We start from the raw sequence: 23776 nt of genomic DNA, 5'->3' as shown, positions 1-23776 counted from the left end.
AGTCCTCAAGCAAATCTTTCCCCCTCAGGTCGTCACCTTGGCCATCCATGAGGCGTGGAAGTACTAGATCATCAAGGAACCGTCCTATATCAGTCCAATTAGCCGCCATGTCCTACCTATACACTGTTTCCAGGTGAGTGTGCCATAAGGAATTGATACCAGTCTGAGTGGAGACATGGCCACTATCTGCCCGCCTGAGTGTCAATATGATCGGGCGTTCTCGCCTGAGGAGCCATGCCAATAGCCTCCCTGCTTTAGCTCCTTCCCGATGCAGCAGCTGAAGGTACTCGCAGCGGACCAGGCAGGCTAGCCTGACCCATAGATCCCCCACCCTACACTGATTATGCAGTAAGGCCTCATTTTGCTGCTCCACGCCGGAGCTCTCACCCTATAGGGTGGCCAGTGTGTCACCTGCCACTGAAAGGTCCCTCTCTAGTCGTTTCCTCATACCATCCACTTTAGACAGACATTCCCCACATGCCATGACCTTCAACGTGTTCCACTCGATCCCCATGGCAGAAGCGAACAGCCAGTTGGTATGAAAATAGCCGCAAGTCACCTCCCTAAGTTTCTCTCGAAATATGCTGTCTTTCAGAGTCTCCAGCTGTAGGCGCCAAAGGGGGACTATCGGCCGACCACTCCACGTCCCCCACTTCAACAATATAGGGGAGTGATCTGAAAGAAATCTCCCCGAAACTCGTATCTGCAGGATCGCTGAGTCAACCCCATGGGGGAGAAGGAAGCGTTCCAAATGGCTAAAGATTGAGTGTGCCGGGGTATAGCATGTGTAGCCCCATCATCTGGATGTGTCGTGCGCCAAATATCCAGGCAACCCAGGTGCTCCATGACCCCCTGAAGAGCGGCTGACAAAATAGATTTTGTGTGTGCTTTCGGGGGTACCTATCTAGTGCACCATCTAACACGCCCACAGAATAGGAATCTCAACATATGCCAATAACTGCTTTTCCAGATCTAGATTAAAGACGTTTTCTGCATTTGGAGCGTAGACATTCAGTAGGCATATCTCTGTGCCATCCAACACTCCATGCACCAAGATATATCTCCTAACCATGTCCGCTGCACAACAAGTGACCCGTAAAGGGATCTACTGGCCAACCCAAATCACCACCCCTCGGGCAGAAGTAGAGTATGTGGCCAAGAACATTTCACCTCTCCACTTTCTATGACGTTTTTGAGTCTCCGGGTCAGACAAGTGTGTTTCCTGCAGCATTGCTACATGAATCTCATGCCTACGAAGATAGATTTGCACCCTATATCTCTTCACAAAAGAATTGAGCCAACGTACATTCCAGGTCACAAAGTTTAAATGAGCCATCTATTATCCAAGTTTTTGCAGAGTTCCACCATATGCACCCCGCCAATGCTGCCGTAAAGGTCCCCACCCATCCAAGGGGTAAACACAGTAAGAATAATTTGTGCCTCCCCAATTATAGTCCAACTCACAACTCACATCCTGAACCTGGAGTGAGTCAAAGCACACAGTCACCCCGCAACCCTCCACAATAAGGAAATCTGCGTAAAATACAAAACATTCAAGTGACCGAATGGATGAGAGACGACTATCTGAAACTCAGCATGGACAAGACGGAAGTCCTTATCTTGGGGAACAACACCTCGATCTGGAACGATGCATGGTGGCCAGCAAGCCTCGCCCCCACTACCGGACCCAACAGACCATGCCTGCAACCTTGGCATCATCATGTACAGCAAGCTCTTGAAAAACAAGTCAACGCAGTCTCATTGGCTTGTTTTCACAACCTACTTATGATTTGCAAGATCTTCAGGTGGCTCCCAGTCAACACCAGAAGGACCATGACCACAGGCCCTCGTCACCAGCAGGCTGGACTACGGAAATGCACTTTATGTACAAATCCCTGCATGCCTCTTGAAGAGACTTCAGACAGTACAGAATGTGGCAGCAATACTGATCCTCAACCTGTACAGAAGGACCCCCATCACACCCCACCTCAGGAAACTATGCTGGCTCATGATACAGAAGAGATGCCAGTTCAAGGTGCTGACCTATGCCTACAAAGCACTACACTATGAAGGACAGCATTAACTCAACAAACGACTGACCTTACACCAACCTACCAGACCCCTCTGGTCTGCCTCCTGCTTCCTCGCAGACACCACCCTTGATCTGCCGAACCAACAGCGGAGGACACTCCTTTGTGCACCTGGCACCCAAGACATGGAACACCCTTCCCCTGCACTTAAGGACCGGCCCTTCTCTACAGCAATTCCGGGGGAACTCAAGACCTGGATGTTCGAATGAGATACGACCATGCAGCAGCCACAATCGTCTCGAGACCTTAACAGGTGATTTGCTGCGCTCTATAAATGTCCGATTGATTGAGCACTGGCAATCCAGGTTCTCTCTTTTGGTCTTCGTTCAGCTCCAAAGGTCTTCATAAATGTGGTTACTCCCTTGTTGCTCATCTTCAAGGGATATCAATCTTTCCATACCTGGATAACTGGTTGCTCCATCCTCAGACATATCTTTTCATGAGTCTACATTTGGGAAAGACCCTAATTACTCAAAATCAGCATGGTTTTCTCCCGAATGTACCCAAATATCAACTGGTTTCATCAACAAATCTTTGTCTGCACAGTCTTCTTTCTTCTGGGAAGGGCTGTCCATTTGCAGAACCTGTTGGAGTCTCTTCTTTCTCTGAAAGAAACATTAGCTTACAAGTGGATAGAGGTTATGGGGCATAGTATGTGTTTTCACAGTGCAATGGGCAAGACTTTTCTTGAGGCCACTTCTCTGGCATCTTCACAAGTATTGTCCACCAGCATCCCAGAATCTGAAGCTGCTGATTTTGACGATAAAATAAATCAGATTTACTTTTCAATGATGGTCAGATTCAGGCAATGTAAACAATGGAGTTCTGATACATCCAGAGTCGACCTCAGTGATAATGAAGAATCACAGCACTATTGGTTGGATGCAACGCTAGTTCAGGCAAGGGAGAATGACAACAGAAGCACTGAGGTCATCGAGCGGGAGAGAGTTCACAGCAATGTGCAGAAGAATCCTCCATCTCGAATCACAACTTCCCCCCTCCAATCTCTTAGTAAGGTCTACCATAATGTCGCAGTGGCTTGTATCAATCATGAGGGCAGTATGCAATCTCCATCCCTAAACTAGACAGCATGCTTCCTGTACCTTTGGGAAAAAGATATGTTCTCTCAATGTCTGCAGTCAAAGTGCTGGATAATGTGGAAGGGGACTACTTGAGTAGAGTGTTTTGCTCCTCCCAGAATTTGACATTGACCAAAGCAACCTTCCTTGAGATCCACAGGAGGTTCGTGACCCATTTCAAAATGAATCCCGAAAAATTGTATGCCTCCTTCTAAGGTTCTGTCCCAGTTTCCTGGAGCTGGGATCTTGGGGTGGATGCTCTGGTTCTGGGATGGTCAAATAAGCAATTTGCTTTTCCTCTGTTTCTGCTGATTCAAAGATTATTGTTAAAGAGTTGACAGGAAATGACTCACATAATTGTACTTCTTCCTTATTGTCCCAGAAGTACTTGATTTACTCTTCTCAAACAGATAGCACTTTAGCCTCATTTGGTTCTTTCCCACTCCTCTAAAGACCAACAGCCCTGTTCTGCCTATTTGCCTCACCCTGTGGGTCTGGTGGTTGGAGTATTAAAAATCTCTCGAAGAACTACAGTATTATGTCTCAAAGGCACACGTATGGAGGGTGAGAAGAAGGTAGTAGTTAAAGGCAACAAGGACGGGTGGAGAGAGGGCAACCGAATGTGAGTTCATGTCTGCAATTTATATAAACTTTCTCAACTATGGTGAAGCGTGTTTGAAGTAATAACAGAGATAGGAAGAGGGGTCAAAAGCCACAGGGGCAGAGGGTGAGAGGGCCAACGGCAACACAGAAGGATATGTCTGTCATACAAAAAAAATGCTAAAAATATAATGAAAACATGCAGTCTGAAAATTGAGTTTCTCGGCTAAGGTGAAGGGTGCTTGAAGCAGGAGAGGGGTGGAAACAGATGACCTGCACACAGATGCAGTATTATGGAGTGACTCCTCCAAAAGAAAAAAAAGATAGAGCAGCAGTCAACTACAAGCAGGGGAAGGAAAGCCAATGGGAAAGAAAGGAAGTATTTTGGCCATGTACCATGGGAGGTACAAACACACAAAAAGGAAATAAAACCAGCATGGTTAACCAAGCAAAAGTAAGAAAACAATTGCGACGATGTGAAGCCAACCAACTGTAAGCAATATGCGGGCATTACGCCTCTTTAATTTAACAAAATTGCTCGCAAGCGACAAAGCATATGACTCACAAGAGGCCTGCAAATTATACTCAACCTCTTCCAAAATGTGCAGAGGTGCCCATGAACGTTCAGCAGTAGCAGAGAGGTCTTCCGCACCACCTATTTTACCGTAGTTTGTATTACTGTGATGTTCTTCTCATCACGAGATTTCACTGTGAAACCAACAGCACAAATCACTACTCTCAAAGCAGCCACAACTCAGAAATTTGGCACCCGGTTAATTGGTTTTGAGGTTAAAATACACGTTTCAGAGGCGTGCGGCACAATATACGTGGTAGAATAACAGGACATGTGTCCCAGTTATAAGCGCCAGGAGCGACGGTTGACGCCATAGACCACTGTGCAATAACTGCAATCTGCGTCCGACTGCTCTAAACAAAATAATAAGCAGCATAAAGGGCGCCCGGCAGAGGCAACCTGGCTACGTCAGTTATGTTCCAGAAATTAAACACAGCTCCGTTACACATGTAGGGGTGAATTTGATTCCGCCCCCTGCGACGGGAAACGATAAGACTTACCATGGTCGAAGATAAGCAAGACCACGGGCTCTCAGTCTCAGCGGAGACGGTTGATTACAGATATGCGGTTGCCATGGTGAATAAGACTCACGAGCTCTACTCCGGAGCTTCTATTGGTACATAGCTAACCTGTAAGCGGAAGTGACGAACTGGGTTACAGCCGCTTTCTAATGACGTACAAGGTGCGTCGAGTTTCCAAGGGGATAAGCGAGCTTTCTCCATCGTTTTTCGCTGTCATTTGGCTTCTGCTGGCATGGCACTATAGACTAGGCTGGTAGGCGAGTAGTATTGCGCTACAGCGCGACAGATTTTGCTGAATAGTAGAGAGCGCGCAGGGGCAGCAGCTGGAGGGATGAGCGCGACTTTACGGGGACAGTGACATCAAGATTTATTGATTTATTTTTACAAATTAATAAAGCCCGAACTCGTCACTAAGATTTTGGAGCGCTTTAAATGAGCACAAGGTCATTTTATTTAGGTGCGTGGAGATAAGTGATTTGCCCAGAATGAGAGGTTGTTGAGCCGACCCCAAGGCTCGAACCGTCAGCCCTAGTTCCAAACTTGACAGTTGTTGTGTAATGCGGCTGATCCAGCGTGAGGTCGATACCTGATCAGGGCTCAAGACTTACTTCATACAATAACAATGGCCCATACACATTCACGCAGAATCCCTAATGCGCTGCGCTAGGGTCAATTTGTTTATATTCAATACTTTTCCTTTCTGTGAACCATGTATAATGTCATTAGACCGCCTACTAATTTAATTAATCAACTTTACTTCTACTTGGTCGATGGGCCAATTAGTTGAATAGTTGATGATAATGATTGTCCTATCTAAATTAAGCCTTTCATTTGGCTAAATAGCCACAGATTCTCGGTAAAGAGAGTCCATCATCCAGAACAATCGGATCTTTCACATCCTTCAGTGTTAACCTCTGTAGAGGTTTTGCAGTCAGTTAGAAACCACTGATACACTGCCTACAATATCCAATCATTCCCAAAATCATTTGTAATTCTTTTTGTGTTTTGGGTGGACTCATCTGTTTGATCACTTTAATTCTTTCTGGGTTCACTTTCCTAACTCCTTTCTCTATTTTGTATCCTCGCTATTGGACTTCTTGTTTACAAAATTGGTAGTTTAGCTGGGGACATTTTGTGTCCTCCCTCAGCTAGGTTCAATAGGGCAACTGTGTCTTTCACACATGCCTCTTGTGTCTTTGATGCCACCAGTAGGTCATCAATATATTGAACCAAAACCAAATTTCCTGGCATGCCTAAATTCACCAGACATTTTTTCAAGATCTGGTTGAAGATTGAGGGACTCTCCGTGTACCCTTGAAGAACTCGGCACCATGCCAAAACACGATCTACAAACCGGACATCAAATAAATACTGACTTTCCAGATGCAAAGGAATCGAAAAAAAGGCTTGACACAAATCGATAACTGTGTACCATTTGGCATCACAGGGAATTTGGTAAAGAATCACTGCTGGATTTGGTACTATTGAACAACAGGGTACTACCATTTTATTAATCTTTCACTATCTGGTATTTCCGTTTGGGCTTTTTAATACCGATGGTAGGCGAATTACAAGGACTGCTCATTATTTCTTTTAAAATTCCTTGTTCTATCATTTTGTCAACTATAGGAGCGCCTCCTACAATTACTTCTGGACTCATTTTGTACAGAGGTGTGTTTGGGTATACAGCACCATCCTTAACAGTAATCTGAATTGGATCTACGTTTGTCATTAGGCCAATTTCCTTTCCTGAAAAATCCCACACATCTGATCTCGCTGCACTTCTTAATTCTTCAGGCAAATTCTCGTCTGTAAAAAGTGAAAAACACTCATCAACCTCTGTTCCTTGCTTTGCTAACATCATTTTAAATTTGACATCCTCATCGGGTGTCTGAAATGCAATACCTTCTGGTGCACAATAGATGGTGCAATTCATCTTGCACAGTAAATCTTTTCCCAAAAGATTTACTTCACTCGAGTTACATACCACAGACCGATGCATCTCTTTGAAGTTACCAATGTGAACTTCTATTGGATTTATGACTGGCTTTCTAATATGCTTATTCGAAACTCCTACAACTTGGATAGTTTCTGCCGAGAGGGGTAGGTTTGGCATTTCTGCTGCTCTCACAGTAGAATGGGTAGCACCAGTGTCCACTAAGAATGTAATGTCATTCTCTTCCACCTTTCCATCAACAAATGGACATGACTGGTCTACCGCTAAGGATGCACCAAGTACGCACTCCTCTTCTCCCTCAGGCACCATCATTGAGATGAGTCTGAATCATTCTCATTACACTACAACCAATAGTGTGAAACCATTTGCACAATTTGTTTCTCACCACTTTGGTTACCTCCATGATATCCAGTACTCGCACTGAATCTCTGCACTTGAGCATTCACATTATTTGGCATGGAAGGTTGTGGTACCTGTAACTGTTGAGTAACTATCTGCTGCGGTTGATTCACACCCACCTCATTCTTCATCTGTGGAATTAAATTTTGATTTCCCCTGTCCCCATCTTTTTAGCAGGTCTACACTCGTTTTTCCAATGTCAAGCTTTCCACACGCATGACAAGGAAATTTCTTCATAGCTTACTCTCTATTCATTTTTCATCTTCCTCTACCTCCACTGGAATTCTGTCCATTTTGGCTCTGACCACCCATCTGATTACCAGTTTGAGGACTATTATTCGCCTCTTGCTGCTCTGCCACTTTCAACAGTGCCGACATAATTTTCTCCTTTAATTTTTTATGTATCGATTCAATGTCATCACAATACTTTGCAGACCTCAAAATTTCATCTATTATTTTGCTTTGCCAGCAAATCAAATGCTGTTGAAACATATTACTAATTTCTGGTTTCAATCCAAACACAAAACGATACACAAAATGTCCCATATCCTTGTCTCTAGTATGTTCAAATCCGCTATACTGTTTGAATACCTGCAATAACCTTTCATAGTAGGCATGTACTGACTCTTTTGGTTCCTGGGTCATTCTGTCAATTTTAACCCGGGAAACAACCTTAACAACGAGGTTAAAACACCCCAGTACATTTAGAGCGCTGCTTTTACAATGCAAGTCGTTACCACGACTTGCACTGGAGGGCGCTCTAGACTAAGGAATAGTGTGATTTACTATTCCAACACCTTTCCTACTGTACTTAGGCTGGAGTTGTTATAGTAAATCATCTTATTCCTAAGTCCAGCGCCCTACAGCGCAAGTCGTTGTTACGACTTGCGTTGTAAAAACAGCGATGTAATGTACCGCAATCTAAACGTGTTTTTACATCATACATCCTTTTAACCCAATCTGTTTCCCTAGGGGAAATTTTCCCTTTCAGAAACGTGATTACTTGATTATACTTTTTCATCACTTCGTCAGACGGTGCACCTGTTTTATGGTCCCTAGGATATTCTTCTTTTGGCCAATCAACAGTGATCTTACACTCTGTCCATAGATATGATGGAACAACAATCTCAAACAATCTATCTAAATCCTTTAACAAAACCTTTGAGACTTTCACAAACCTTTCTACCTGTTTGTACCATCCAACTGGTTTCTCTCTTAACCTGTGGAAGTCATTGGTGAAGGACAATATATCCTGCCTTGACTAAAGAACATGAACATATCCACCACCTGGTACTTCTCTCACCGCACACACCCTTTCAACCTGTTCAGTCTCTTTTAATGGATTCATGGATGCTCCTTTCCTTGCTGCTTCTTCCTTATTTTTCGACCATCTATTTTTCCATCGATCTACATCTCCCCATTTCTTCAGAATGTTAATTAATTCTTTTATCTGTAATCTTTTTCCAGACGCATTCAAGCTCTCTAAGTCCTTATCAGTAAAAGCTAATCTGTATGATTTTTGTAATACTTTTTCTATGTCTACTCCGTACTCACTAGCAGCTTCAGATATCTTTTCATGTAAGTTCTCTGCTCTCCAGGTTGTGCTTTTACACAAAAACAATAGCTCATCATCTTGCTAAGTCCCTAATCTGTCTGGAGTTAGTGTCCCAATAATCATTTCTTCCAAATCTAGTTTTAATTGATTCACATTATTACTCTGTGGTTGTGGTTTCGGCTTTGTCATTTCCTTTATCCAATTATTCAATTAATCTGGTAAAGGATCTGCTGAACTCCCTGCTATTGGAGTGACATTCTGCCCTATTCTCGTTGGGTCTAACTGTGTACCTCTTTGAGGGGTCTCCGTTATCAACTCACAAACTAAAAGATCTAATAATGTGGTATTTTGATAATCTTGACCATTTTCATTCATCACCATCGCCGCTCCACCCCTGCTAGCATTTCTCAGACCTACTAATGAATTTACTTTTAACATATTCTGTCTTTCCCCATACAAAGGAACTACTGTACCAATTGTCACTGGTACTGTCAATGCTTCAGCATTCAGACGTAACTCATTTATTTTCTCAACCTGCTCTAGTCTTGCCTTATTCAATAAATTTGTTTCATTTTCTCTTACCACTCTAGCTATTTTGGTAACCTGGGGAGTCAATGGGGTTCCCATCTGTGGAGCACTTGGGATTATTTCTCCAACATTTTCTTCATAAGGCGGAGGTCTTTTAGTCATCATCAAGTCTCTCCATTCTTCTTTTTCTCTATGCACTTTCCTCTTGTCTGATCATCAGCAACTAAAACTGGGTACAATCCTTCTGTTACTGCAGCTCTCCTTCATCTTCTTAACTTTTCTTCCCTACTTTCAAAAGGATAACCATGCTTCCAATTCCTGTATCTTCCGTTAACTCCTCTATATTTCTCTCTTTCAAATGCCTCAACTTCCCATTCTTCCTACGCTTCGTACTGCGTCAATCTAGGATTTGAGTCTAATGCATTCATTCGACATCTCAGATTCTGCAATATCCTTACATTATTTTATTCCACAAAAGTTAAATATCGTGTTTAAACAGACTTAAGCCTGATGCGAGGCGCGTGATCGGCTATTCAAGATGGCCGCGCCTTAGGGAGCTCCGATGTGACGAGCGGTGCTTGAAAATCAAAAGGCGATTTCTTGACGGCAGTTCCTGGTTTCTTTTGCAGATTCCAGCGTCGGAACCATCATGCTACCCCTGGGTTTATTTTCACCTGCCAAAATGGCCGTTTGAGTGAGTTTTTTCGCATTTTTTACTCCTCCGTGATGCGGCCGCCATTTTGTTTTTCTCAAACGCAGCGTTTTTTTTCCTTTTCCTTCTCTTATAAATGTTTTTGATACTGGACGCTCGCTGCATCTCTATTGTGATCCACAATTGATACATGTAGCTGCTACTGCTGTTTGGATCTCAAGATGTGTTATTAACCTCGCTGAACAATTTTTTTTTCTCTTATGCTGTTGGCTGCCTGCACCTGCTATACTCCTTGACTGGATTTTCGTTTTCATAACTCTTCTAATCTGGAGTAACCCTGGGCGAAGCACTACGCTACGCTCGCGGAGTTTGTGAAGTTTTAGCAACTTCGCACTACGCGAGCAGCACGTAGCACAGTGCGAACATGCGTAGTGCAGCATAGCGTAATGCAGCGGTCATTTTTTGCTTGTTCGCGGTCCTGAACGTCATGTTCGCGACCGCGAGCAAGCAAAATGACATCCCGGCGAGATTCTCAACGCGAGGAGGTCAGGTTTCTCATTGTGAGTGGTTGCGCATGCTCGCGACCGCTCTCAATGAGAAACTACCTGTTTGCGTTGAGAAAGCTGCCGCTCGAGTAATAATCTACTCGAGCAGCAGAAAACTACAGCTCGCACTGTGCAAGATGCCGTTTTCAATGCTTGCACAGTGCCGGATGCTTGTCCGCACTGTGCAATCATTGAAAACGCATCTTGCACAGTGCGAACATGCTACTACGCAGCTCGCCTAGTGCTACGTGAAGTTCGCGTAGTGCGAAGTGCACTTTGCGTAGCTTCGGGTAGCGCTGCTTCGCGAACTACGCCCACCCTTAATCTGGAGTACTCAGTCACTTTTTTCCTCATATTCTCTTTGTTGCAATGATGGCCCCTTGGCGTTAGTCTCATTTGTGTTATTTTTGGTGCCATTTTCCATTTTTGGATCCTCGTGCTCATTTCTCCTCAATAAGTGCGCTTCTTATTCACAATGGAACCCTCTCATCATTCTAAGGCACATAGCAACACCTCCAACTTACGCAAAGATCCCACAACTGGCAAGCGTCTTAAAAAGGACCCTCCATTTCCTTCTAAATCTCCGCTTCCTGTCACATTGGAAGACATTATGGAGGAATTACGTCTTATTCACCCTTTTATGACAGACACAGCCACGACTCTACAAAGGTTGGACGATAAATGGCCTAGTCTGGATATGAGGCTAACGTATGTGGAACAGAGAGTTAGTGACGCTCAGGATGTTTCTGCCAAGGTTGCCAATCTGATTAAGGAAGTCGACCAACTTAAGAAAACTTCAGAGGATTTGGAAAATCGCAATCGACGTAATAATCTCCGAATTTATGGAATTCCGGAAAATTCTGAAGGAACAGACATCATCCAATTTTTGAAAACTCAAGTACTTCCTATTACTGGTATTCCTAAGCATTTAGATGTAAACATCCAAAGGGCTCATCATCTGGGGCCGAAGAACTCCTCCTCTACTTCAAAGCCCAGAGGGATCATTGCGTATTTTCTATTGTATTCAGATCTCAAGACGATCCTTCAAAATGCCAAGCAACATAAACAATTACTATGGTCCGGCCATAAGGTCTTTTTCACTCAGGATGTTTCCAAAGCAACTGCTGCTCGACGGAAAGAATTCCTGGACTTGAGACTTACGCTTCGCTCAATGAATGCTAGATATGGCCTTATACACCAATGCTTCTTCAAAGTAACCTACAAGGAACGCTCTTTCAGCTTTGATGATCCGGCTGAACTTCGCAAATTCATCCATACCCACAAAGAAGATCACATGGAACTCAGCAAACCCTAGTTCTTGTGTAGTTTATTTATTGTCTCTTCTGTTAATATGTTGATTTTCCTCACTTTTCTTCCCGTGTTAATATTCTTTTATTATTTCCTCATGTCATAGGTTCCCCTTCCGAAATTATACTGCGTCACTCCCTTCTTCGTACTATCCAGATGTTTATATTGTCCAACCCAGCCCGCTGCCTTTTCTTCCTTCTCAATGGTAAGTCGCCTTCGTATGTTATTCTTAGTTGCAATTAGTCATTGGTTTTCTCTTTTTTTACTTGTTTTGTTTTTTCCCTCTCATTATGACTATTGGGACTTCTTCTTTCTCTTAATTTTGTCTCCTGCTCGTGCGGTAGTCTGTTTTTCGTCACCCACCTCTCACTTTATTGCTTTTTTTTCCGTCATGTTTATCGTGACTGAAGCCGTGTGGCTTTTTGTCATCTTTTTTTTGCTCTCATTTTTTGAGGTTATTTTCCCTCTATTTCCTTTTCTCTTCTTTCTCTGTCTCCCCCTTTACTCTTTTCTTCCTCCCTCTCCTATGTTTTCTCTGTATTCTTGATTCTTTCTCATCCTCTTCCCATTATCTCCTCCTATATCTTTTTTGGAAACCTCTTAATGCTCACTTCCTTTCAGTTTCTTTTGGTGCGTTTACAGACAGAGTGTTATTTCCTTTCTCTTTTGCTTACTTTGGCTTTTTATTCATTCTTTCCTGCTTTTTTTCCCTTCCTTCTCTACTTTTCACTTTTTTTCTCTCAGGTTTTTCACACCTCTCTTTATTTTTTCCATCTCCTTTTGAATGAAAGGTCTTAGAATAATCTCCTGGAATGTTAAAGGACTTTGAAATCCTATCGAATTCGAAATCCTATCACCTAGCGAGATTGAAATGTCAGATTGCTCTCTTGCAAGAAACGCATTTAACTTTACAGGATTTGTCCTCATTGCGCAAACAATGGGTTGGAGCAGCTTTCTGCTCCCCAGCTGTTCATAACAAAAACGGTGTCATTATCTTGTTTCACAAATCGTTAACTGTTCAAGTGTTGCATGAATCACAGGATACGGATGGTAGATGGCTGTTTTTGGAATGTACTGTTAACAATGTTAAGCTTTCTTTTTGCAATGTTTATGGTCTGACTGGTGTTAACAATACATTTGGGAATGATTTTTCTTCCCTCCTTTCCTCTCACGCCTCTGAGGATCTAATTTTGGGGGGTGATTGTAATCAGCTAATGGATTCTTTTTTAGACAAGAAACCGAAAACTAAGTACATTCCCACTAAAATGCAAAAGTCTTTTCATAAGGCAATTTCCTCCAGAGGCCTTATTGACTCCTGGAGAATATCCCACCCTGACTCTCTTGAGTTCTCCTTTTTTTCCCCGGTTCACGCCTCACATTCACGTATTGACTACATTTTTGTCAGCCAACATACTTTTCAGTTCATGACTAAATTCAGAAATAGGTTCTATCCTTATTTCCGATCATGCCCCTATTATCCTAGATATGGATTATCCCTCTCTTATTCCCTCTTCCAAACGCTGGCGCTTCAATAATTCCCTCCTTCTAGACACTTTATTTGTAGAGCATTTTTCTTTGTTCATGACAGAATTTTTTCACACTAATCTTCACTCCACCTCTGAATTTCACTTTATATGGGACGCCTTTAAGGCCGCTGCTAGAGGCTGCATTATTGATTTTGAAAGCCATAGCCCAATCCACCCAATTTCTTAAACAAATTAAGCATTTGGAGCATTTATATTTCACTACTAACTCCCCTGATACACTGTCCTCTCTTATTCAAGCCAAAATGCAGTTTAACAAACATTCATGGGACTCTGCTTCCAACAATCTTCTTAAATTCAATGCAAAAATGTACGGCGGCCGTAATAAGGCGGGGAAATCGCTTGCAAGCTATCTTAAAATTAAAAAGCAAAAGACCAAAATCATTTCTATTACAGACTCTCAAGGTGTATCTCAATCTTCTGATGCCAAAATTCTTGATTGTTTTGTCGACTATTACTCTAATCTGTAAACTCCAGAATCCAACCCCTCCTCAGCACAGATTGACTCTTTCTTTCAATCTATCCCTAAATCCTCTACAGATGTTGTCGATCTCTCCTCTTTAGATTCTCCTATATCAGACACTGAAATCCTTAATGCCATCACTCTTTTACCCAAGGATAAAACGCCTGGCCCAGACGGCTTTACAGTACGTTTCTATTTTCATTTTAAATCTGTTTTAATACCACATCTACTTTCATTAATTAATTATTTTCTTGCTAAGGGTGAATCACAAGGTTCATTTACTCAGGCCATGCTCTGTCTCATTCCCAAAAAAGACAAACACCCCACCTTATGTAAAAATTATCGGCCTATATCCCTTATAAATACTGACTGCAAAATTTATGCAAAGGTCTTCGCTTTACGGATTAATCAAATTATTCCTGATCTCACCAACATATATCAGTCTGGATTTGTCAAAAGACGCTGCATTACAGATAATTCGAGAACTCTTCTTAATATCATTAACCTTGCTTCTAAGATGAAATCCCCTATTGCGGCTATTACATTGGATGCTGAGAAGGCCTTTGATCGTGTTAATTGGGACTTTATGTTTGGAGCTTTAAGATGGCATGGATTCAGTCCTCCTATTATTCGTTATATTCAATTACTTTACTCTGCCCCCTCTACTTCTATTTGGGTCAATGGTGCACAATCTAATTACTTTTCTCTTCGTAGAGGTACTAGGCAAGGTTGCCCCCTTTCACCCCTTCTTTTTGGCCTTGCTTTAGAACCGTTTTTAGAAACAATTTGTCGCTCCTCTTCTTATACCGGCTTTCTTTATAAAAATGTCAAGATCAAATACACAGCTTATGCAGATGACATCATGCTCTATGTCTCCAAACCATCCACTTCTTTACCTGCTCTTTTTTCCTTGTTACAGGATTACTCTTTAGTCTCAGGATATAAATTGAATATAGACAAGTCCGAAGTTTTACCTCTCAATAAATTTTGTCTTTCCCATCTCTTTCATGGCTCTGGTTTTGAATGGAACCCTGCTCATATTAAATGTCTTGGTATTCTTTATGCCAACACCATCAGAGAAACTATTAAAATTAATCATAAGGATGTTCTTAAAAAACTTTCTTCCCTTATAAATGGTTGGTCTCCCCTCTTCTTATCCTGGTGGGGTAGACTTGCAACGGTCAAAATGATGTTACTTCCTATTATTAATTTTTATCTTTCTATGCTTCCTATCTCACTCCCACTTTATTTTTTTAAATCCATAAATAGTTTACTAACCAAATTCTTATGGAATAATCGTAAAGCTCGTTTATCTCTTTCTCGCCTCCAACAACCTAAACACTGGGGTGGAGTAAATTTCCCCAACATTTCTCGTTTCCATTCCGCTTTCACTCTTAAACAACTATGGTCGTTTCTGGAGGATTCTGTATCTCCCCCCACAACCGCTTGGAGCTCTTTGGAACTTGAGCAAATTGCCCCTCTTTCCTTCCTTAATGCTACTCGTCTCACTCACCCGCCGACACGTTTTCTTGCCCTTACTCTCAAACACTCTAAGACACTTACTTTATCTCTTTTTCACTCTTTTCTCTCGCAAGCTGAATTACATTCTCTTACTCCTATCTGGTATAACAAATCCCTTAAACTCACTAACAAAGCGCTTTTTTGGAAAGAATGGATCGATAAAGGCATTATGACTTACACTCAAATATTCAAGGACAACGCACTTCCCACTTTTTCTCAGATTTGTGATATTTTCCATATTTCCAATGCACACTCCTCTCAATATCATACATTCAAACATCTTCTAACTGACTTTATTTCACAACAATCTTTATTACCCATCTCTTCCCCAACTTCCCTCTCCGTGCCAAATTTTTCACTCCCCCTCAAAGCAGCTGTAATTTATAAAACACTTTTTTTCTCTACTGCTACTAGAACTAAAACTAAACTTGAATTACTTTGGGAACGAGACTTAGCTCAGGAATTTTCCTTTCCGACATGGGATACTATGTATGTATGTATGTAGGCATACTTATAGAGCGCAACTGTCAACCAAAGGGTATCCTGGCGCTTTGACCACAGACATTCCTACAGATGACAATTACACTGCCTTCGGAAAAAGGTGGGGTTTTAGATCCTTTCTAAAAGACAAGAGATCCTGCTTGCACCTTAGGGCCAGAGGTAGGGAGTTCCAGAGCTTGGCGGCCGTGAAGCTGAATGAGACGCCGCCCATCCTCACCCTTTTTATCTTGGGAACAGTCACCAAGAAAGCCGAGGAGGATCTCAAGAGTCTGGCAGCAGAGTACCAGGAAAAAAGACCTCGCAGTACCACTGGACCCAGCCCATGCAAGGCTCTAAAGACCAAGCAAGCTAATTTAAAACAGATCCGTTTTTGCACCGGTAACCAGTGCAAATCCGAAAGGGCGAGAGAGGACTTAGCAGACCATGGCAGCGAAAGCGCCAGTTTAGCTGCCATGTTCTGTACCCGCTGTAACTTCATAATTAAAGTACTGGGGGCTCCCAGAAGCAGTGCGTTACAGTAGTCTAACCTACTGAGGATGATACTACGCACTGCTTCCGTCCTCGCTGAGTGAGGGAGTAGCGGAAGAATCTTCTGCAACATGCGTAACAGCAGCATGCAGGTCGCCGTGGTTTTATTAACGAAGGCATCCAGCTGGAGACTAGGCCAGAGCAGGACACCTAGGTTACGGACTGAGTCTGCCGCTGCGACAATGCCTAAGGTAGAGGAAGGCCTGAGTCCTTCTGGCAGAGGGCGAGGCATACGGTCTGCTGAACAGTAGAGAACTTCGGTTTTTGCCCCGTTAGACTGTAACGAGTTCTGACGCAGCCAATCCGCAGCTGCCGACATGCTTTGGTGGAAGGATTCCAGGGAGACCGCGTCCCTGCCCTCGATGGAAAAAATAAGCTGAGTGTCATCGGCATAATTGATGACAGACATGCCAAATGACTTAATCAGACTTATTAGAGGGCGAAGATATAAGTTGAAAAGGATCGGGCTGATTACAGAGCCCTGCGGTACTCCCTGTTTTACCTCTCTGACCGCCGAGCGAAACGGCGGCATAGCCACGGATTGCCGCCTGTTACAGAGGTATGATGCCAGCCAGTCCAAGGCTAAGCCAGTTACCCCGGCCTCCCGGAGCCTGCCCAGTAGAACCGCATGGTCAACCGTGTCAAACACGGCCGACATGTCAAGCAGCACCAGAAACGCTGCTCCTCCCATGTCAACACGCGAACGCAGGTCGTCCAAAACGGCCACCAAGGCAGACTCCGTATCGTGGGCCGGTCTAAAGCCAAATTGGGCCACGTCCAAAAGGTCGTTGGATTCAAGGAAGCTGGACAGGACCCTAGTGACCAATTTCTCTAGGATTTTTATTGAGAAAGGCAAGAGTGAAATAGGCCTGTAGTTGGTCGGACATAAAGGGTCCAAGGTGACTTTTTTTAGCAGTGGGGTAATCACTGCCAGTTTCCAGCTATCCGGGACCATGGCCGTGGTCAATGACTGGCAACAGATGGAATGGAGCGGCGGGAAGTGTTCTGCCTGGAACACCTTCCAAAACTTGTGTGGCAGGGGATCTAACGGGGAATCGGATGACACACCATTCGCCAACAGACAGAAATCCTCTAGGGAAGGAGTAGGAAAGCAGGTCAGCCGAGGTTGTACTGCTTCCTCCATAATCACCTCCCGCGCTACTCCGCTGACTAATTCCGAGGAGCAGAAATCAGGGTGGCTAGATAGGTTGGGGGCAGAGAGTCCCGCCAAGATGGTATTAATTTTTTCCTCAAAAGCCGAGGCTAATGATTCACAAAGTTCCTGCGAGGCCGGAATGGCAGATGTAGCACAGGCTGGGTTGGAAAGATTTTTAACCAACTTAAACAAGGTTTGTGACTTGTTACCAGCTTTGGCCAGTGTGGCCTCGAGAAACTTAGCTTTAGCCAACCTAATCTGAATTTTATACTCTTGGAGTTTTTTTTATAAACCAGTCTATCTGTTTCTGAATAGTGTCTTCTCCAGACCCGTTCCGCCTGTTTACAATGAAGTCTCTGCTGGAGAAGGTCACTGGAAAACCAGGGAGTGACTTTTTGCGGTTTATCTTTCACCTTACGCATTGGAATCATCCTATCAAACGATTCGAGGAGCTGATGACAGAGAGTTGAATAACTCTCCTCCACATTCTGACCCAATGAAAAGGCCCTGGGCAGTAATGTGGGTATACTGGAGCCCGTAAGTAGCCAAGCCCATTGTCTCCTGAATTTAGGCTTGACCGGGACGCTATTACTCAGCGATCCAGCTGGTAGCAGAATAGAAAAGTGGATCAAAGCATGATCTGTCCAGCTACTTTATGGTCTAAAATACATACAGTTTCCTGTTCGGCTAGCACTACACAGACCTGTTACTTTTTTATAACAGACTTTTTTCTACACCTTATGATATATGCAAATTTAAGTTACTCGAGTCTCAAAAATGTTGGTCTTGTTCTCATGATAATGCTGATTTCATGCACGTGTTTTTTTATTGTCCCCTAGTTAAATCCCTTTGGTTGCGAATTTGGTCACAATTGAACAAAATTTTAAACACTGCTTTTCCTTTTGAAATTGTACATATTTTCATAGGTGGCTTTTCACCTATTTGGGATGTTCATTGTAATTTTGTAAAATTATAGCAATTTCCTTCCAGATCATCACCACCAACTGGAAAGACACTTCCAAACTATCTTATAATGCCTGGTGGAACCTACTATGCCATCATCATAGACTTGATCGTGCCTTTGCCACCACGACTACCTTACTAATAAAAGGGACCTAATATGGCTGCCGTTAACCGATTTTCTTTCTAGAACTGTTTGAAGTTTTGTTACCATATGACGCACCCTTTTCTTTTGCTTCATGTATATAGAGTTGTTCTTATTGTTTTTTTATTCAATATATGAGCTGTTTTCTTAGGCTTTTCCCTTCCTCTTTTCTTTATTTCTTCTTCCTCTTTCTTCTTTTTCCTCTTTTTCGCTTCTTTCCCCCCTCTTTTCTTTTCTTTTCTCCCTTAAAACAAAAATCTTCTTTAAAAGCTTTTTCCCTTAGTAATTCTCATGTGCCCCCTTTGGGGTGATTCTCTTCAATGTTATATTTTATCAATTCATTTTAATTCTGCTGACTATTTCTTCTGTACTGTTGTTTACATTGCATATTTACTTCAATAAAGCTTTTTAAACTTAAAAAAACAGACTTAAGCCTAATGTCTTCATATCACTCCAAGAGCTTTGTGACTGAATCCTCACAAGTTTGAAAGGCCTAAGCCTATGTGTCCCTGCAGTGTAGAATATGTTTTTTTGTGCAAATTTGCGTAGTCAAGTTCACTTGACTGCAGCATATGTATGTTTCCTGAATGAATATAACTTATTTTACAGTCTATTCAATTGCACATGTTGAATTGACATAAGCAATGTGATGTTATGTAGATACTCAACAAATGCACCTTCCTTGTTCTAAATGAACGAATGGGTTTTTGTGAAATTTAAGATCCATTTTTGATTTCATTGAGCTAAATGTATATTATTTAGGGTGAAGCTGCATTTAATCTGTCTGACTTTGTTAGAGAAAATGTGGTGAATTCAATAATGTTAAAAGGCTGAGTGATTTGTAAATGTCACCAGAACCCACAACATATTACTTATTAAGCATTTATATTACATGTTTTTGAAAAACAGGAAAATATCCATTGTGTATAGCACTGTATAGAACTGTTATTTTTTTTCAAAGATTGTTACCGAAAAAGAGCAAATTGGTAATAAAGAGCATTATGCACATCATCAAAGACAAAGACCCAGCACTCAAAACAGCTAAATAAAAGGTATTGCAATATCTGTGGGTGCCAAGAAAAACCCATATTGTGGCAGCACATAATATTCAGGAGGGAACCAGTACCTTTGTTCTAATTTAGGGTCACTCACCCACCCAAATTGGGTTTGCTGAAACTCAAATCAATTTCAGCATCTAATATAATACATTCAACAACAGGCGCTCGATACGCATCAGAGATCCAGGGATCCAAGCATAGACCTAGATAAAGATAAAAGATTTGGGATCGGATGGTGGCATACTGACTGTTATGAGCTGAACTAATGCGCCCAGAAAAAAGTAACTGTGGAAAGAGAAAGCAACAGCAAAAACCATCCAAACGTGTACATGGTGGGTTTGCAGCCATTTACATATGCCATGTAAGGTTTTGAACTCACCACAAACTCATCCAGGAGGAGCCACCATCCTCATGACTGGCTACCACCATGATTATCCTCATGTTTTTTTCAAATAGTCTCCCCATCATCTGGCACAGCTGACCTCTCACAACTCATTGAGGATTATAGACAATTTATTCTAAGCTGAAGTGATGTCCATAAAGCCTGAACACCAGGTAAGTTTCTGTCACCAGCAAGAAGAGTAATATGTTTCCAGTGACTTATATAGGACAACTTGTACCAAAACTGAGCAGTTAAGATGAAAGATCGGAATAATTTTATCTCTTACCTGGCACATAAGGGAGGCAATCATTGAAGAGTTAACAATGAGATATACGAGGGTAACCATCTCATATTCATGATGCCAGCACACTGAAAACTCAGCAAATTCGTTCCCAATACCATTTTTAATGAGACCCAAATATTTGGGGCAGAAGGAACACAGTGGTTTGCAACAACACTAGGTGTAGAAAAAACAATGCTGGTTGCAGTCCAAAGAGTACCCCAATTTGGATCACCATTTGGCCAGAGGGGACCAGATCCGAATGATCTCATGGGGTCTTCAACATCTTTGAATCTGCACTTTTGAAGGCTCTTGTAGAACTTGACTACATGGCCACCATAATAAAGTTTACAATCATTGTGGTAGAGACCTGGTAGAGAGGGTCGAAGATGCCTAACTGAGGGCAGAGGTTTAAAGCAGCTGACATTTGACAATGGCAAAGGAACTCCAAATCTTCTTTGCTGAGCCTATCCTGTAAAGTAACTTGGTGCAGAGGCCTTATCTCACCATGCCTTTGAATTTCCTTTAGGCCTGGGCCTTGAACAAGATAGATGCTGGAGTCCATAGATTCCACCTCCTTGGGTAAGTCAGTTTGGCATGTGGCTTGCCTGACAGATATTTGATCTGGGGATGCTGTAAAAGCTGGAGATTAGTCCCTTGTGACTAAACGAGCTAGAATAAATGGTGCCACCAAGTCCGATTTTTTTAGCCATTTATCTCCTTGACAAATAAGGGGCATGAATGCATCATGGTAAGATCGAAAAGTAAGAACATTTTATCCACCTCTATCCCTAGGAGCCTGACATTTATTTGAGAGGCCTTTGTTTTATTTGTTAGAATATTCTGCCCTCTAGTGGCAGACAGTTCTAATAGCCTTATAGCTCTCAGTAGCTGGGCTATACCGGCCATTAAATTCCGGCTCTCTTGTTAAAGGCCCTCGCCATGGCTCAGGACTTTACCGATGGAGCGGGCCTTTAATGGCCTGTATTGCCCTCTACGTTGGGCTATAGGGCTATATTAAAATCAAGAGTGGAGAAAAAAATGTGGAAGAAGCACTATTGGCAAGAGAACCAGTGAATAAATCCCCTGAAGCAGTGTTCCTTTCTAAGCTTCGTGTGGCCTCACTATGATATGAAAAAGGGAACTATGACACATTCCACGGTTAAACAACTTATTCTCAAGGAGTTATCACTGAGTTAACAGCACTTTATCGCAGCCAAAGTGGCGATAAATTTATCGCCCCATTCACAAGCTGGTGCTATCAGCCGATTCCACCAGTTTATCTGCGATAGCAGCCGCAAAAAACATCGCCACAGATGACCCCGCCAACTATCGCTAATGAGATGCAGAGTAGGGATTCCTGTGGCAAAAGCCGCGACAACACCACTCCGCAACATTCTCAACAACCAGCCACATTGGCGAAAAGACCATGTGAGAAAGTGGCATCTTTCTTGCCTTGGTATGCCCCCACTTTTTGCTGAACTGCTGATGTGCTTTGACCGAGTGTGCCCTGGGATCCTGCCAACCAGGTGCCCAGGGCCTGCGTTCCGTCCCTAAAGCTGTGTTGAAACAAAACTCAATTGGCATTGGGTGTTGAGGTTTCAGCCCCATGTAAATGGTACCCTAGGTACCCAGGGCATGGTGACCAGAGAAGACCCTAAAGGCTGCAGCACTTATTGTGCCACCCTTAGGGGCCCTGTACCCTGACACCCACACACTGCCTTTTCAGGCTGAGTGTCTAAGTACAGAACTAAACAGAGTCGACATGGCACACATCCCTGTGTGCCATGCCCACAATCCCACTGCCCTGGCATACATCAGTCACACCTCTAGCTGGGTGCCCTATGCCAGTGGTGTGGGCACAAGTGCATGAGCCCTGTGCCCCTACAGTACCCAGAGCCATTCCTGGGCACTGTAAGTGCAGTGCTGCATTTAAGAGTACACGGTGCTGGGATGTCGTCATTACGAACTCCACAGCCCCATGATGGCTTCACTGAAGACTGAGAAGTTTGGTATCAAACTGCTCGGCACATTAAACCTGCACTGATGTCAGTGTGAAGTTTAATGTAAAATGCACCAAAGGGCATCTTAGAGATGCCCCCTGAAACCTAACCTACAATCCACGTCTGGACTGAGAGGCTGCCTAGCCGGCGACACAGCAGACATGTTGCTGGACCCCTGGGTGGAGAGCCCCCCGCTCTCCTGCAACAATGCACATCCTGGGCGAGGTGCTAGGTCTCCTCCCCCAGGATGGGCAGGGGAAGCTTCAAAGGCATGCCGCCTCTGTGAGCTTCTCCAGACCATTTGCTGTACCCAGCAACTGTCCTCCACCAGTTCTGACCCCCACTCTGGCGGGAAAACTGTCGGGAAACCCTACGTCAGGAAGGGGGGTGTGCCAGTCTGTGCCAACCCCACCCCACAGGTGGGAGAGGCGAGGTGAAGCATGACCCCGGGCTCCGGCCATCTTGAAGATGGGGAGCCCTGCCCATTCACAGCTAGGTTCCTGAAGAGAGGAGCAGGCTAGGGGGTGTTCCCACCCCAGGACAGGTCCCTGCCCTTGCCCTACCTGTAACGCCCCTAAAATCAGTATTAAGGGGCTCCCTGAACCTTCCTTCCTCAGATCCCGTTTTGACAAACAAGAAGAAGGACAACATGCCGTGCAGCTGCTAACAAAAGGACGACGACAACTGACTTGGCCCCGGCCCTACCGGCCTGTTGATCCTTGAACCTGCTCCTGCTTAACCCCGGCGTCTCCTGCGGGCAGCAACCTCGAGAACCCCGGAGAACCTGCCTGCCTTGACCCTCTTAGAGACTGGGACTCCCATGAGCAGAGGCTCTGCTTCAACAGCAACACCCCTGGTGCCAGCCAGGAAACTCGAATCCAGCCCACTCTGCACCCGCCGAGCCCAGCCCATGCCTGAGTGAACCAAGACCACGAGGACGTCCCCCTGGTGACTGGGACCTGAAGTCCAGTGCCCAGCGACCCTCCTCGACAAACCAGACGACGCTTGCAGCCTCAGAACCTCAGACCACCCCAACTGCTACCAGCTGAGTGTAAGATTCCCGACACCAAAAGACACCCCTGCACCCGGCTCCCTGCAGCCCCCTGTGCCTTCCTTTTGTGGAAAATGACTAAAATTAGGTATATATAAGCGGCACGGAGCTATCTGAGTCGCAAAAAAGAGTATTAGAAAAAGGCTTAGGATATGTCCCTACTGCCAACATGGATAAATTCCACCTTTGTAAAGAAATCCAGGAATTTATAAGGAGGCTGAAACTCCAGGTCTTCTTCAAAGATAAGAAGGATAACTACGAACAAGGAGACACAGGACTCAAGCCACGTTCCACCTTCACTCCTATGAACAACACACTCCCCATCGAACTCCTGACCTTCGAAAAAGCGGTTATGAAAGATCTCGAAGCCCTCGAT

At 43.6% G+C, this 23776-nt stretch overlaps 1 protein-coding gene and 1 long non-coding RNA gene across 2 annotated transcripts in view; one reads left to right on the top strand and one right to left on the bottom strand.

The window, feature by feature from the left end:
- Positions 1–4977, bottom strand: part of LZTFL1 (leucine zipper transcription factor like 1) — a 392396-nt gene extending 387419 nt beyond the window's left edge. The window contains exon 1 of the mRNA XM_078688161.1: positions 4844–4977. Coding sequence (XP_078544287.1) covers positions 4844–4846 — 3 coding nt within the window. The 5' untranslated portion in view covers positions 4847–4977. The remainder of the gene's footprint in view (positions 1–4843) is intronic.
- Positions 4978–5023: 46 nt separating this feature from the next.
- Positions 5024–18905, top strand: LOC144829230 (uncharacterized). Its single transcript, XR_013610610.1, has 3 exons — positions 5024–5117; positions 11915–12013; positions 18512–18905. It is a non-coding gene; the product is annotated as an uncharacterized LOC144829230 (long non-coding RNA).
- Positions 18906–23776: the final 4871 nt, after the last annotated feature.

This window comes from Lissotriton helveticus, chromosome 4_1, assembly GCF_964261635.1.
Source record: "Lissotriton helveticus chromosome 4_1, aLisHel1.1, whole genome shotgun sequence".
Classification (NCBI taxonomy): Eukaryota; Metazoa; Chordata; class Amphibia; order Caudata; family Salamandridae; genus Lissotriton; species Lissotriton helveticus.
This window is presented reverse-complemented; position numbering and strand designations above follow the sequence as displayed.